Source organism: Mchenga conophoros, linkage group LG2, assembly GCF_057382185.1.
Source record: "Mchenga conophoros isolate Kocher_MC1m ecotype Shallow Benthic linkage group LG2, M_conophoros_male_GT1.1, whole genome shotgun sequence".
Lineage (NCBI taxonomy): Eukaryota > Metazoa > Chordata > Actinopteri > Cichliformes > Cichlidae > Mchenga > Mchenga conophoros.
In genome coordinates this window covers 34449300-34464787 of record NC_140527.1, presented here as the reverse complement: position 1 = coordinate 34464787, position 15488 = coordinate 34449300, and the positions used below count along the sequence as shown (strand labels likewise).

Below are 15488 nucleotides of genomic sequence, written 5' to 3'. Positions count from 1 at the left end.
CCATTTTTAGAAGGTCAGCGTTTTTATTGTAAAACACTGATTTTATATTTTTTCTTCCAGAGTTTTGAACATTTACATATAACTGTATGGAAGGCAAGGCGATATGGACGATCAGAAATCACAAATCTTATCCTTTTATAAAATGTGATATTTTTTAAATTCCGCTTCAGTGTGTACCTTTGTATGTAAAAAATAATAAAATTGAAAAAAAGATCATTTGTGCGTTCTCCCCGATTGTCTCCATTTATTTTTCTTGCAGATCGTTTTCACTTGTTCTTTAACCTTAAAATTTGTTTTGGTTAATTAAACTGGTTGTATCTAACAAGAGTTCTGTAACTCCAAACTTATTTTTTTATAAAACTTTGTGGTTTTATCTTAACTATATTTAATATAATAAACATCACAAGTCTTAGTATCATAGGTAAGGCAAATGTACAGCATATATTAAATCTACCACCCTAAAGCAAATACAAACTTAAGGCCAGCTTCCCTCAGCTGCTCCCTTCAATAACACTTTGTCTAAACCATCTGCTCTCCCTCCATTTCACATGCTCCCACATCAGACTACTCTGTCTCCAAACTGCTCAACCCGAGCTGTCTCTGATATACAAGAAAAATAATAAATTTAAATTAGCCCAAACTTCAATCTGGACAGCCATAAAGATGTAGGAACTAAAGCAGCACTGTAAAAAGTTCCATACTATATTTTTTATGTCAACTTTTCCCACACATTTATATTTGCTTGGATAAAACTTTCTGATAAAAGTCATCCATGAGCAGCACCATTGATCTATTTTTTTACCCCAATGAAACTTAACAATTTTACATCTTTCAATAAGTCACCGTTTCTCAGTTATTTAAAATATTTTGACATTTTTGCTGTAAACTGAAATGTAGTCAAATTATTGGGCATTTCCCCCTCACTTTTCCACTCTTTTCTAATGTAACCTTGAAGAAAATTTATCAGTTGTGACAAAATATATTTTATTGTTAAACATAAACAAACAAAATCAAGATGAGCACATGAATACAATGGACCAATGGCCATATGTCTTTATTCCTATAAAAACTGTGTAGTGATATCTATACAAATGACCAAAAACTAAGGTTACAATAACCAAAAACAGTAGCAGAATGACATTTGGCTGTTAAAACAGTTAACACAAGTAGACTTGATCTACTTCATTCATAATTAAACAAAAGTGAGCGAATAAAAGAACAAAAGCCATAAATAAAAGTAACTGCGCTTTAGTTTATTTCACAGATATTTGATTCCACTCTTTATTTTATGAAAGCTACGTCAGGAATCTTTCCTTCAGCCTGGAAAGAGAAAACAAAAAGGAGATATTTCAAAGCCATGGCCTCACAATAGTGTTTCTATGTTGATTTATAGACAGAACAATTATCATTATTATTATACAATTTAAGTTACCTTCAACTGAGTAAAGATCTGCGCTGCTCTGCTGAAGTCCCATTCATTGTCTTGTAGACACCTGTTAAAGATGTATGTTTAGATGTTTAAATACACAATCATACACAAGACCACAAAAAGATATGTGCAGGAAACAAAACGCACTTCTGTGACCACTCCAGGTTCATGCCAGACTTCTGTGAGAAAGCTGTGAGCATCTCTTGCTGCTGTGCAGTGAGGGTGGGGACAGGGCTGGAAGATGGAGTCGGGGCAGGAGCCACGAAGGCTCGGCGGATCTCCTCTGTTGTGGCCATTCGAATGAAAAGCTGGTCGTTGACAATGCACAACCTGTCACAAAAGAACCACACACAGAAAACATAAGGATATCTGGATGTTTCTGTTATACACAGGAGAAGCTAAACGTCCTTTTTGTTTGTTGGTACAATTTCTGATTAGGTTCATCTGCAATACAGTCTGCTGTCAGGCTCTAGCAGGAGACGCACGCATGTAATATGTTTGATATATTTAACTTGACCGTTATGACTCTCTGGCTCTAACACAGCGTGTTACCAATTTCATGAAATACACATTTTTCTCTAGTGATTGGTGGGTGCCAAGTTGTTGCAGACTGGTCTCAAGACGCAGACTGAAGCATAACAATAAACAAACACTTCGTTATGCACCACAGGAAGATCATATAAACCGCCGGGAGCTCAGTAAAACTCACCCAGAATTTCCTGCTGGGACTGTGATGAAAACTCGAGAGAAGGCCATTGTGGATTCTCGCGATTTCCCATCAACAACAACTGAAACAGACAACAGACAGACAAATTAGTAAAGAAATCAACAGGTATGCCCCTTTGTTCAGGACCAATTCTAAAACTCTGACTAAAACAGCTCACCTTCTTTAAAGACTCCACTCACTGTGAATGACAGTAGTGTATTCTGTAAACGGAAAACATGTTTTGAGAGAATTAGAACAATAAATTGCTTCAGAGGAAAACGTCAAGGTGGATGACAGAATGAAAACCCACCGTGTAGGTGTTCACATCAATCGTAAAGGAGGCGATGTCGTGCTGAGTCTTTGGTAGCTCGTTGAGGAAAGCCACCACGTTCAGTCGTGTATGCTTCAGCAGTCGAAAGCGTATCGCTAAAGAAGTCAAAATTTCGAGAGGGAAAACATGAGGAGACGTCTCAAATCCCGACAACCTCAATTTAGACAGTGAAAGATACTCACTGGAGTCTTTGACTCTCTTCAGGTTTCGACTGTCTTTGTAATACTCTCCCAGACTGCTCCTAAACAGCAGAGGGACAAACAGACTCAATGTTAGGGGAGGACACAGAAAGAGCAACCCATGCAAACATCTTGTCAATGAAAAGCTTAATTCTGCTTTGTTGATGAAAACACCCAAAATATATTAATCAGAGTAGTAAGTTATCTACAAATGTGCTTGTGTCCTCACCTGGAGGGGTTCTGGGTGGAGTAAGGTGTTGTGATTGATAATGATGCTCCATCATGATAGGCATCCAGGAGCGGCTGTCTATCCCCCGAATCATAGATACTGTAGTACCTGCAACACAGTCACAAGCCATGAAGTTAGTTTCTGTGTTTGTCCTTTTCCCCAAAAAATTATTTCCTTAAAAGCTAATTAAAATTAACAAATAAAAACATTAATTGTTCAGTGGGCACATTATCAGTGCACCAACTCTAAAAAAAATTTCAGGGTTTTCCTCATTACTAAAAAAGGAAAAGGAGAAACTTACTGTTGCAAGAACCGAAGGATGTGCGCCTTGATCTCATCGGAGCCAAAACAGCTGCCCTGGAAAGTCACACAGGAAAACATTTGTACAACGCAGATTAAACTAATTCAGTTAACAGTAATATAGACACAATGCTGAATATCAGTGAGTAAAACTATACATTCAGCTAACCTTGCAGGGGGGAATAGTGGTGGGCGTTTCCACATCAAATCCAATCGGTGGAGGGAGGTCATGACCATCCTGAAGTGAAACACACAAAATTATCGTAAAAGTTTGGTTTAACATCAATAAAGCAATACAAAAACTAAAATATGGAGATGTGCGTATCATATGAAAGATAATGACCATTTTAGGGTTTCCCAGGGAACACATGAAACAAAACTACTCTGATCATTTTTCCCATTTTGGCCAAAAACAATAGAAATCAAGAACACCAACAGATTCTTCAGAACATGACATTTATTGGAGTATTCAAAAGGATTTTATAGCATCTTTAGGTAAAAGAACAACTAAATAAAGGAGAATGACTTCAAAGATAGTGAATTTTGAGATATAAATGTGGGAACCTACCAGTCTGAGAAGCCGGGGAAACCTCTGGCGCACAGCACTGGTATGGGAACAAAAACCAAGAGCAGGAACGTTATCGTCACAATCCATACCCATACACACACAAATAATGTTCATTACTGTGGGTATAACTGACAGTCACACCTGCTGATCCACTTAATGTCATTTTGTGCCTTTCAGTTGAATTTTTAGGACACTACACTTTGAGGATGAAATTAAAATGTTTCATTACAACCAGTGTCACAAAGGATTTAATCTTCTGTGTGTACAAGGAAATCCACAAATCAACTTAGCGTTTTCGTCCTTCTCATATTTTTTGCTGTGCTCTTTTGAAGTTTCCCGCACTGAAGTGTACTTACCAGCTGGTATACTCACCCTCTCCCCCATTTTGGTGACATACACAGATCTGACATGGAGCAGCAACACAAGCACACTTTTCTAGGAGCGCACACATACTAACATGCAAAGTCCCATGATTTACGAGACCACACCAGGATCCAGCAAACACATTCATTCTGAAGTATTAAAATAAAGAGATTATGCATTGCTGGGAGAGAGGTGGTTACAAAATCTCTGGCCAAGATGTTGGGGAACAGATGAGTCTACGTCACCAAGAAAACAAAACAGGTGAAGTACAGTTCAGTGACATACTAGCACAAGTAGCCTAACATTCAGAAGACAGTCACTATTCATCATTTGGGTGATTTTCATCAGCGTCTGTGCCCACGATTATCAGCAATTAAAGCAGACCTGAGAAGAGAGCCGAACGGCAACGACAGCAGGTCTCTAAGAGAGCTTAGCCTAGCAGTCCCGCCGCTCATTCTGTACCCATCCCCTGCTGCTAAAGTACGAAATTTACCAGCTAACTTTCTCACTCTGAAGAGTAAATAAACTTTCTCTAAGCTTTTTTTTTTTTTTCCAAGTAAAATTTGGGACCAAACCTCTGGTTAAAGAGGCGTAATCATGACGTAGAGTGATAATCATCTAATAATAATTGAGCTTTTTCGTACTGGTCACAGCCATCAGAAACTGGAAGAGGAAGTGTTTTCATGTTGGGTTTTTTTCTGAACTGATTTCCAGTTCAGAACATATTTTCTTCAGACGTTTTGTCAGGGATATTTGCCAAACTCTCCACTTCATTCACAGACAATCAGAGGCCCATTTTAGGCAAAAGAGATCAGACTTAGTGGGAGTGTTTTCTCTCTTTGGCTCATCACTGGTCATTGATAATGACATTTCCCCCTCCGCCTCATCCCAGCGGCTTTACCCTTGAAGTCCCGTCTTCTTCACTTCATCTCATCAGTGAGTCTGAGCTCACAGGGACTGAGGCCGAGTAATCGTGACTGTGCCTGCCTTAGGTTGTCCCAGGGTTTCGAGGTGGGATCTTACCCGTCATGGGCTATCCAGCCTTCCATACTCGCCTGATACGGGGGCCAAGTGGGCAGGGGTGCTATGAGGGGAGGGGACACACTGGCTGTGGAAATTTTCTTTGTTTCATCCAAAATTTGTCGAGATGAAAATGGCTTGCCCACTCTCCAACAGAGAGTCTACACTTTTACAGTACTGCTCAAAATCTCATTATGGATCCCTGTTTTTGAAATAAATCAATGTGAAATGCTCACTTTTTTTTGCTTTTTGTTTTGTTTTTGTTTTGTTTTTTAAATTAGCATGCTTCTTATCATCTGCAGTGTGACAGTATTTTTACAGCAGCTTATGGGATAAGTAACCACAATGTCAGCAGGGGAATACTAGGCAGAGCGCCGCCTAGAGTGACAACACACAAAGATGAGACCAAAGCTTGAAAGGAAGTGCCACAGAGAAGCTGAACAACCGTCAGAAAGAAGAAGTAGTGCTGTTCACACTGCAGAGGGTTTAAGCAAGCTGAAAGGAAAATAAATTTTAACACTGTGCAAATTTACTGTGGTCAGATGTCCTCTCAGCAACTTTTGAAAGTAAGAAATGATTAGTTTGCAGTGCGAAAAAGAAACGTTAATCATTGAGTGGGAAAAACACGTTCAAACCCCACCCCCCCTCAAAAAAAGCAACGACAACAAAAAACCCCCAAAACATTTAAATACCCACAGATCCTTGATTATTTAACGCACAGCACATAGCTGAATACTTGTGTATGTCACTACAAGTGTATAGGTATAGGCACAACTGCATGGATATTTAAAAGTCTGTATGCAAGTAAATCTGTACATAAATGACAAATATTAATCAGTTATCATTTCCATTTAGGGCGTTTTTAATATTCCTCAACACAGTGACAAGATCAGAAAGCTTATGGTGTATTTAAGTCAACTGGTACGTCTCCTTCAACTTAAAAAAAAAAAAAAAAGATAATATCTGCGAGTTACAGTGTTTCACTCACAGAAAACACAAGTTGTTAAAGTTTTTATGAGTTGGCTCTGCTTGGTCCAAGCGTTCATCCTCAACTCCTGAGCAAAATGGTTTGTTACTTTACAGCCATCTTAAACACAAACACAGGTAACTGATCTTGTTTTGTAGCATCCTGCATCATACTCAGACAGCCACACGCAGTCACTGAATTATTTCTGTAAGAATTACTTTTTCAATCTCGTGAATCGCTGACTGACCTAATGTATGAGGCCTGGTCCTTGAAGACGTCACACAGAGGGTTTCGAGTTAGCCACAGCTCCACCAGCTTCAGGCCTTTCACCTTGTCCAGCTCCCGATCAGACTTTAGCTGGAGAACCACACAGAATCAGGATTTTTTTTTTATTTTATTTTTTTAAATTGCACAAACATACACACGCAACGTGCAAAGGACCACTAGGTCATGTCTGTTTATACTTCTACAAACTGAGTAGTCAGTCTCACCTCATTTTGGGAAAGATTGAGCGTTTTCAAATTGGGCACCTTGGTAACCAATTCAGCTAGTTCATCCAGTTTGTGAATACGGTTGTTACTCAGGTTTAAGGACGTCAGCTGGCAAAATGAGACACAAAATGATAATGAGCACACTTAAATGTGTTCCATTACTTTATAGCAGCTACAGTAGATTATAGAAGTGCCTGTGCTTCTGTCACTGCACTAATGTTACCTCAGGAATGTTTTCTTCAATGATCTTGATGACAGCTTCCATGTTAGTCTTCCTGTTCAGGATCACTTCAATGTTTTGGGACACCAGGTCTGTCATGCAAGATAAAATTAGCAATAAAACACTACACAAACATGTTAAAGTGTTGTTTTACATGGCAGTAAATAAAGTTCTGCAAGGTACAGTTTCACAGGAGGATTGATTTGACTCTTGGTGTAAAACATCACAGGAAGCCATTTAGAACAGGCATTCAATCGCCATTTTGCAGAGATGCAAGTATTGTAATAACAATAATAATCATCATCATTTCTGTAAGGCTGGTCAGAAACTTACTTATAAGTATGAACCGTGTGATCCTGGTAGCAAATGTATGTAAAAAATTTTTTTAAAAGATGCGTATAATCACCTGGGTCTGTTCGAATGTTGTTCAAGTCGAGTGCTTGCTGGGAGGCATCGAAACGTTTTGCCATGCATTGCTGTCAGATAAAAACAAGAATCAACACATTAGCCTCCAAAACACCACAAATGGTCACAATGGCAAAATAATTCTCCTCTGAACTCTCTCCACCACTCAGGTCAGATCACTTCTGTTGAATCAAATGCAAAAAGAGTTTACCAATTTAATAAAATGAATGCAGCGAAGCAGCCACCACTTTACCCGTTTGCTCAATGCGTCCAAATATAACAACACAAATAATAAACTTATGGTACAGTCATATAAAAATTTCAAAAATTTATAAATATTTTATTAAGGTTCTACTAACGCTCCTAATCACTCCCCATAGTTGCAGCTTTACTCTGAAAAACACCTGACTGGGACAATACACATTTACAGTTATTATAAGTAGGGTTTGGCTAGAATATAGCAGCTATTGGTAGTTCAGTGGTCTGCTTGCTTGAGAATTTGACATGTATTTCCCAAAAACACCAGAAGGTGGTGCTTTCTTCCTTTTTGTTGTGTTGAGTGGATAGCTGTACACTCATCAGTGAGTCATTTTATTGTTGATGTTAAGTTCATCATAACAAAGTCCTGAACATTGTGCTTGGTTAGTTTGGGGCGCTTTGCCTTTATGGTTGTGAAACTGAGATGTCGTCATTTTAAATCATACTGCCTTACTACATTTAGCAGTAACGGGTGAAATGTGTATTTAGTCAACTTTGTTTTCTGCAATTTCATTCTAAAAATGTCTCTACAAACAAGACAAGCGCATACTTGGCATTTTTTGACAGGGAGTCAGGTTGAGACGATCGGTTAAAAATGCAGGCTAAAGGCCACCTGTCTCCAACTTCTTAGAGATATGACAAACTTTCACTTTCACTCATGACATGTGCATCACTAAAATGAAAATGCTTTGCTTTGAGGTTCTATAATTCTGTGACCTAAACTGGTAAACTGCATTTAAACGAACGTGCTATTAACATCACTAATAAACAGTTAATATATGTAAGAACGACACTTTAACAGTGTACTTAGTACTAGAACACCATTAGTTTGAGCAACAGACTCTCACAATGATTAGAGAAACTCAAAGACATTTTGAACATTACTTATGAGGCTTTTAGCCACAATCACTGCCCCCACTCAGGTGCTTCCTACCTTCAGGTGCTCCAGGTGTTCAGGCTTCAGGTCAGAGAGGAGGAATGACGGTGGAGCACTTTTGTTGACGTGCACTTCGACCTTGGAGAAACACAGATGGAAAATGACAAATCAATAACTTAAGATTAAGATTGTTTGATTAATGGTTATTCATTATCTTGTTTTCACATTCAAGTAGGTGGATAAACACTCAGTAGCAGCACACCAATGATCTGTGACCTTAAGGCAACAGCACAGCAGAGTACAATAGGCGTGAACAGTACACATGACACAAAAACCTATCGATATTATTACACCAACATACCTTATAACCATCGGTGTCTGTGATCTTATGTGAACACTTGTGTAAAGCACTGGCAACAGAGGAGTCATCCACATAGAAATGGACCCTGTTATGGTCCACATGGTACTGGATAAAGAGGGCAAGACAAGAAAGAAAAAGATAATACAATTAAAATCGCCTTAGACTTACCTTACAAATTTTACTACATGGGTACTGCAGATATTTTCTGAATAATTGTATAGGCATAAAGAATTACATCATTTATTTTATCAGAACACAACATACAGAAACTTAAAAAAGCTTACTCATACATTTGCTACTTCAAGAAATATATAAAAAGGTATTAAATCTGTTTATAACTAGTAATTATAAGTGCTTAAATGCACCTGTATAGGGTGGTACGGAACGGAACAAATGTTCTGGAGAGCTGGGAGTAGCCACTTCTTGTCATATTTTCTTCCATGTGGAATCTGCCAAACATACAAGAAACAAAATATAATTTCTTTATAGATTACAAAGTGGTTTCTTTGACTTCCTGGGGTGACCGTAATGATACACACCGTTACTTTGTACCAGCCCGATTGGTTTTTCCCTCCTCCGCCACCTCGTTCTCCTCCTCTGAAGGGACCACCCCCTCCACCTCTGCCTCCACCTTTGCCTTGTCGCCTGTCTCTGTCAAACCGTCCATCTAATTTCCTAAAAGGTCTTCCGTATGGGTTACTAGGGAGAACACAACAAGGCAGTATATATTCAGGCATATGGCCACACAGGGAAAAGAATCAACGCAATTTTTAAGTTCTATTTCTCAGTATTCTGTCTTTGTACAAGCAGTTTATTTATCTATTATCATCATTGCAAATCATGCCATCTGCCAAAGATTAAGTCACAATTCTGGCATGTGAGGCGCTTTGATAAACTACCAGTTTGTTGTGCCTATCTAGATTTTTGCAATCTGGTGTGTGCAGAGCAGAAGGGCTAAAGGTACCAGTAGGTCGGTCTCAACGTGACTCATCAATCATATATCTCGAGATAGCAATAAGGAGATTCCTGATAAAAACCTCTGTAATTGCGTTGTTTGCCATTCTGACTTGTGTTCTGATTCTAGTTCAAAACCATTTCCATCATTTAGGGGTAGACTGCAGCAAGTGTGGTTATGATATGCACAAGCAATCACCAGTGTGCCAACCACAATCATTACAGGACTTTGCATCAGGTCGACAGGAGTCAGGTTTCAAAATTACACGGATAAATGCTCTGTATTTTTCCTTACATTCAGTGTTGCTTTAACCTTTTGTCAAGGCTCAACACAGCTTTCACACTCGCAGTTCTTATTGTAGTAATGGTAATGGCCTGCATTTGTATAGCGCTTTTCTAGTCCATAGGACCCCAAAGCGCTTTACACTACATTCAGTCATTCACCCATTCACACACACATTCACACACTGGCAATGGCAAGCTACATTGTAGCCACAGCTGCCCTGGGGCGCACTGACAGAGGCGAGGCTGCCGGACACAGGCGCCACCGGGCCCTCTGACCACCACCAGTAGGCAAACATGGGGTTAGTATCTTGCCCAAGGATATTTGACATGCAGCCAGGATGCAGCCTGGGATCGAACCACTGACCTTCTGATTAGTGGCTGACCTGCTCTGCCACCTGAGCTACAGCCACCCCTAGTAGACTTAAAATAAATAAAGAAATAATTACCCTACCCCAGTGTTTGTGAAATAGTCACACGCATGTACTGGCAGAGCATGAGACACAGACAGGCAAACTTATTAAAACACTGCTTTACAGTGGCCTCCCTTTTTATTATCTGGAATATTCTCCTTCATCAACCAGTTTTTCATTCAAGATGTGGAAACTAGAAAAAAAAAGTCACACTGGATGCAGGACACGAGCTGATATTTTAATAATTTCATGTTATAATTTTTAGCTGACTAACAAAATCACTTATTTTTTCTCAGTTCACTTTTACCGTTTCAGTCCTGTTCACTTTTCCTGTGGTATTATTCATGTCAGCAAAGGAACAGAAGTGAAAATGGTCTGGTGCTCTACTTTCTCATCCTGTGCAGGCTATTCAAGATGCAACACCTTTCCTACAGCTTCACATGAAATCCACATCAAACACCTAAGACCTTGCTGTTTATGTGTTACTCACCTTACAAGAAAATTATACATTGTGCAAATGTTCTTTTCAGTTTAAAGCCATTAATTGTTTACTTAGACTAAAGTATTACTGTGAGAAGTTTATCAGACAAACTCTAGCAAATGCATTCAATGAAAGTGTAACTTATTACACTTACAATCTGTTCTGGGAGCTGCTGTCCTGACAGCCATCACTCATAGTTACATCTCCATCAGTATCTTCAAGCCTCGACCGTGGTCCAGGACCTCCAAACCCTCCTGAGTGGTTTCCACGCTGGCGGTCTCTGCGAGACCTGTCATACCGACCCTTGTGAGGGCCTCTGCCTTTACGGTTGCGAAACTGTGGTGCGGTTCTGTCATCATGCTCTGTAACGGAGAAAGTAAGTTAGCTCACAACCTAAATATCACATCTCAGCTACAAAATACAAGCAATAATAACCCCCCAAAAGGCATAGGTTATGAGTTAAATTAAATCAGCTACTGTACATGGACTAGATAAGACTGAAAAGAGCTCAAATGACTGTTACAGATTGCAATGTAAACATTAAAGGAAGCTTACAATTTTAAATACGCACTCTGTAGCAGATTTTAATTAAGCCTACACTTTTGCAAATTATGCACATTTTAAAAATTCCTTTAAATATCCAAGACAAGCCCTGGTCTTGTTGATCTCTGCAGTAACTCTCTGGACTCATTTTACCAGCGAAATAATACAAATATTCATGGCGTGGTACTGGGTAAACATGTGTCACAAAATGACACCTCCGAAATGCCTTCGACATATTTTTACCTCCGTGAACCATGAAATCGGTTCTTCTGACCTCTCTCCTCACCATAAAGTCTCCAAGATCTGTGGAAAGGTCGTTAAAAGTGCAGTAAGTTTAAACCTGCAGTGAACGTGGCTTCTTACCGTTGTAGTAATGCCCGCCGTCCGCCATATTTCTCCAATAGTGTTGGATAACAGCCACAACCCAGAGTAAAACAAAAAACAACAATGCTACTAGTGGTGGTTTCTTTTCTTTGTTTCACGGCACTCAAAGCCAAGGCTGTCGGAGAAACTCCAACATTCCGAGTGGACCAGCGGAAACAAAGGCGACCCCGACGTGACTGTCGGCTCGTAATTAGCAGCTTAGCTTAGCTTCCCCTGCCGAGCCCAAACGAAAAGACAAAGCCGGAAACACAACTGGGTTCTCTTCCGGGGCAAGAAAAGGGAGCGGACAGTTGAAACAAACTACGGTGGGATTATGGTCAAGTAAAAAAAAAAAAAAACAATGTACAAATCAGGTTTTGCTAGCGTTAGCTTCGACTTACTTTTGCGTATATATGCGCAAAACCTATAGCGCGAAGCTTGATGTGGGATATCCGACCACTTAAATCACACACGAACCTCTTTAAAAGGCTCACCAACTTCTGTATTTCCACAAAGATGAGGGATAAAACACAGACAGCTGTCTTTTAAGTTAGCCAACGGGCCGGTCTGTTGTTTTTTCAAAGCTGCGCCAGTATGCAAATGTATTTTTAAAAAAAACTACAGCGGTTTCAAAGGGTATACAAAATGGGGTTGTCTCGTTTAGCAACACTTCTAAAAACTATATTGTTTGAATTTGAAAATAATAATTTCAACATCATGTAACACTGAGACCTTTGATAAAAACAGAATCACATAAGATTCATTTAGATGTGTCATTTCCTAAACCTACAGAAGTTTTTATTCTAATTTCAGCGCTGCACAAATCATATCTCAGTATGTTGTTTTGACCAGCTGTCAGTAATCCTCCAAATAACTGTAAAGTTCCCGTGACATGTGCACAAAAGACTGATTTTTAAAAGTAAGAAAAAAACCCCAGGTTATATTAATGACTCACTTCTATTGTTTGTGCCACTGAAGCATAAAACCAGGAGCACTTTCAATGCAGGAAGGTGCAGCTGGAAGCAATAACAATAATGATGTCCCAATAAGCCCTGACAGTGAACCAGCACGGTTTAATACTAGCAGAAATATCACAAAATGTCATAATAAGCTCTTAATATTTTATTCTGGAATTGTCCAGAGGTGCTTTTTTTTTGTACAAACAGTGCACTTTAATATGGCCTATCAGGATTTAAAAAGGAGTATAATTTGATAATATTTCGCTCAAAGAAACTTTAGGATAGGGTCAGCTGTACAAACTGTGTTTTATCGCAAATCGTGACGATCCTGGTTCTTAGTAACCAAACTGCAACTGAATATATATTTAATTAATATAAAAACATATGCATTTAAAATATTAGCCTGAAGGCTTCCGTTAGCATCACACCATTTAATTCTCTGACCAGGTAAACAATAGCTACACCTTCCTCCTCGGTAGCATGCTTATTTATTTTGTAAATTTTCAATGTTAAGGCAATATCATTCACAATGTCTGTTTAAAACACGAAGCATAAGCAGGTGTAAGCGATTAGACGGTAATGTAAACCCGGGCTAAACGAAGCCGAGAGAATAATAGGAGTCAGACTTACCATCATTCACCACATGTGTCACTACGGCCAGGTTGCGGTAGTTCCTCTGAAACATGATCACTTGGTCCTCTCAAGACCACTTAAACTCCCAGAAAAAACTTACTTTCTCCTTGAAAAACTCCTTTTCAAAACAGCACCAGATTCTTTGTCAGCCTTCTTGAGCGAAATTTGAAGTTTATGCTTTTTTTCTTTTTGGGCAACTTTGTGAGCAGAAGCTAAGGTTAGCTTGCAGCTAGCAGTATCGTTCACGTTGGCTGCCCAGGACCAGTTTCAACATTTACCACTAATTTCTTTTTTTCTTTTTTTACCACCTTATTGGTTTTTCCCCCCATAAAAGTACCGAAAACGTGTCGTTTTAGCTCCTGTCAGTCGGTCTCTCCCGCTCACTTGTCTCCTGAAGCGCCAACAACATGGCGCCACCTGGCGAAACGAAGCTCTAACGTCTAATTACTGCAGCCTGAGCGCTTAAACTGCCACAGTATTAGCATACTTTAAAAAAATATATTTAGGCAAATGTAAAATTTTGTATTTTTATGGCATTTTTTTTAAAATAGATATTTGGCTTAAATAGTTTTATTATTAACAAAGTAATTAACTTAATGTAATTCAGGCATCTATTTGTCAATCAAACACAAATTATTATTAGGTTGTTAAACAATAACAAAAGGGGAAAAATTTAATTTTTCTGCTGTATTTCCTGTTGTTAACTAAAAAAAAAAATACAAAATTAAGTCATTGTCATTTTTAACAATAGTCCGTAATAACAGCTCCAAAACATTATTGCAAACTTCTGCATCATAATTTGTGGTCTCTGTTTTAGACTTGTCACATTTTAATGCCAAATGTGTTTTCAATAGATGGAGCCTTTAATTACTAAAACTATACATTTTCATCTTGACAGTCTACAACCACTAAAATGCTAATTATGATGTCTTAATGTTGGGGGAATATTGTCTCTTGGGCCAGATATTTCTATTTTTCTAAACTTTTGAACACAAAAATGTACTTGAATTTAGCTGAAGTACATAAATCTGTTGAAACCCTAACCCTAGCTCTGAGTCGTAACACTTTGCAGAAAAAAGGAATTTAACAAGTAAAGTTAGTCTGATTATTTTGTTATCCTCTGTTTCTCAATGTCAGTGAGAAACAAAAACACATTGTTATAGCCTAGAGTTCAGATCACCGATGATGTGTTAGACCTCACAGGGTTAATAATTGTAATTGTTTTACTGCTTACTTTTCAGTTATTATTATTTGCCTTACTTTAAATTAAACACTCAGCATTATGTTAACAATACTTCAGATTTGCACAAATCATATCTTTCAGTCTTCTTCTTTCGGCTGCTCCCTTTAGGGATTCCCACTGTGGAAATCTGTCTCCATCTCACTCAACCCTTTGCGTCCTCATCTGTCACACCAACCCTCCTCCATTAATATTTTCCTCCTATTTTTTTCCACTATCCCTCCTCTGCACATGTCCAAACCATGTCAGCCCTGCCTCTATAACTTTGTCTCTCTGATGTGCTCATTTCTAATCCTGTCCATCCTTCAGCTCTGCCACCTCTAGCTGCACCTCCTGTATTTTTGTCAGTGCTAGTGTCTCACTCCCATCTTGTAAACCTTCCTTTTCACTCTCACTGTTCTCTTTCTGTCACAAATCACCCCTGATACTCTTCTCCACTCACTCCACGCTGCCTGGACTCTCTCCTCTCTTGTGCCCCATCTGTTGCTTTGGATGGTTGACCCAAGATATTTAAACATCCACCTTCACCACCTCTGTTCCTTGCAGCTTCACTTTTAGATGTGTTTTCACCTCTCCATGCTCTCTTCAGCCTGCCTCCTTCTCTCACTTCAGATCATAATGTGTAAGAGGTCAGGCAGGAGTCTCTGTGGACTCCTGCCTGACCTCATCAGTCCACCTGCCCATCACCACATCAAATAAGAAGGGGCTCAGAGCCGGTCCTTCCCCACCTTAAACTCATCCGTCACTTCAGCTGAACACTTCACCACTGCCTCATGCAGTGTAATACATATATGTACATTCTGCACATTCACTACTGCACATTACCCAATGTATATACTATATATATATATAATGTTCATCCTCTACCCCCCCCCCCCCCATTTTTGCACACGTCGAGGAGTGTGTCAGGTTACAT

At 39.1% G+C, this 15488-nt stretch overlaps 1 protein-coding gene across 4 annotated transcripts; it reads right to left on the bottom strand.

Annotated features, from left to right (window-relative positions):
* Positions 1–959: 959 nt before the first annotated feature.
* nxf1a (nuclear RNA export factor 1a) lies at positions 960–13787 on the bottom strand. 4 transcript variants are annotated; one of them, XM_085297151.1, is made up of 22 exons: positions 13330–13787; positions 11621–11680; positions 10989–11196; positions 9244–9403; positions 9070–9153; positions 8705–8809; positions 8401–8481; positions 7210–7279; positions 6807–6895; positions 6584–6691; positions 6340–6449; positions 3743–3779; positions 3344–3412; positions 3176–3231; positions 2875–2982; positions 2649–2707; positions 2446–2561; positions 2314–2356; positions 2139–2217; positions 1577–1759; positions 1433–1493; positions 960–1320 (listed from the first exon to the last, which is right to left on the bottom strand). In XM_085297151.1, the coding sequence occupies exons 1-22, from the start codon at positions 13382–13384 to the stop codon at positions 1282–1284; spliced, it is 1980 nt and encodes a 659-aa protein (XP_085153277.1). In that variant the 5' UTR covers positions 13385–13787; the 3' UTR covers positions 960–1281. The 4 variants fall into 4 exon arrangements, with proteins under 4 accessions (XP_085153277.1, XP_085153295.1, XP_085153286.1 ...); XM_085297169.1 differs by lacking the exon at positions 13330–13787 and adding an exon at positions 12142–12339; XM_085297160.1 differs by lacking the exon at positions 11621–11680 and having other exon boundaries at positions 13330–13786.
* Positions 13788–15488: the final 1701 nt, after the last annotated feature.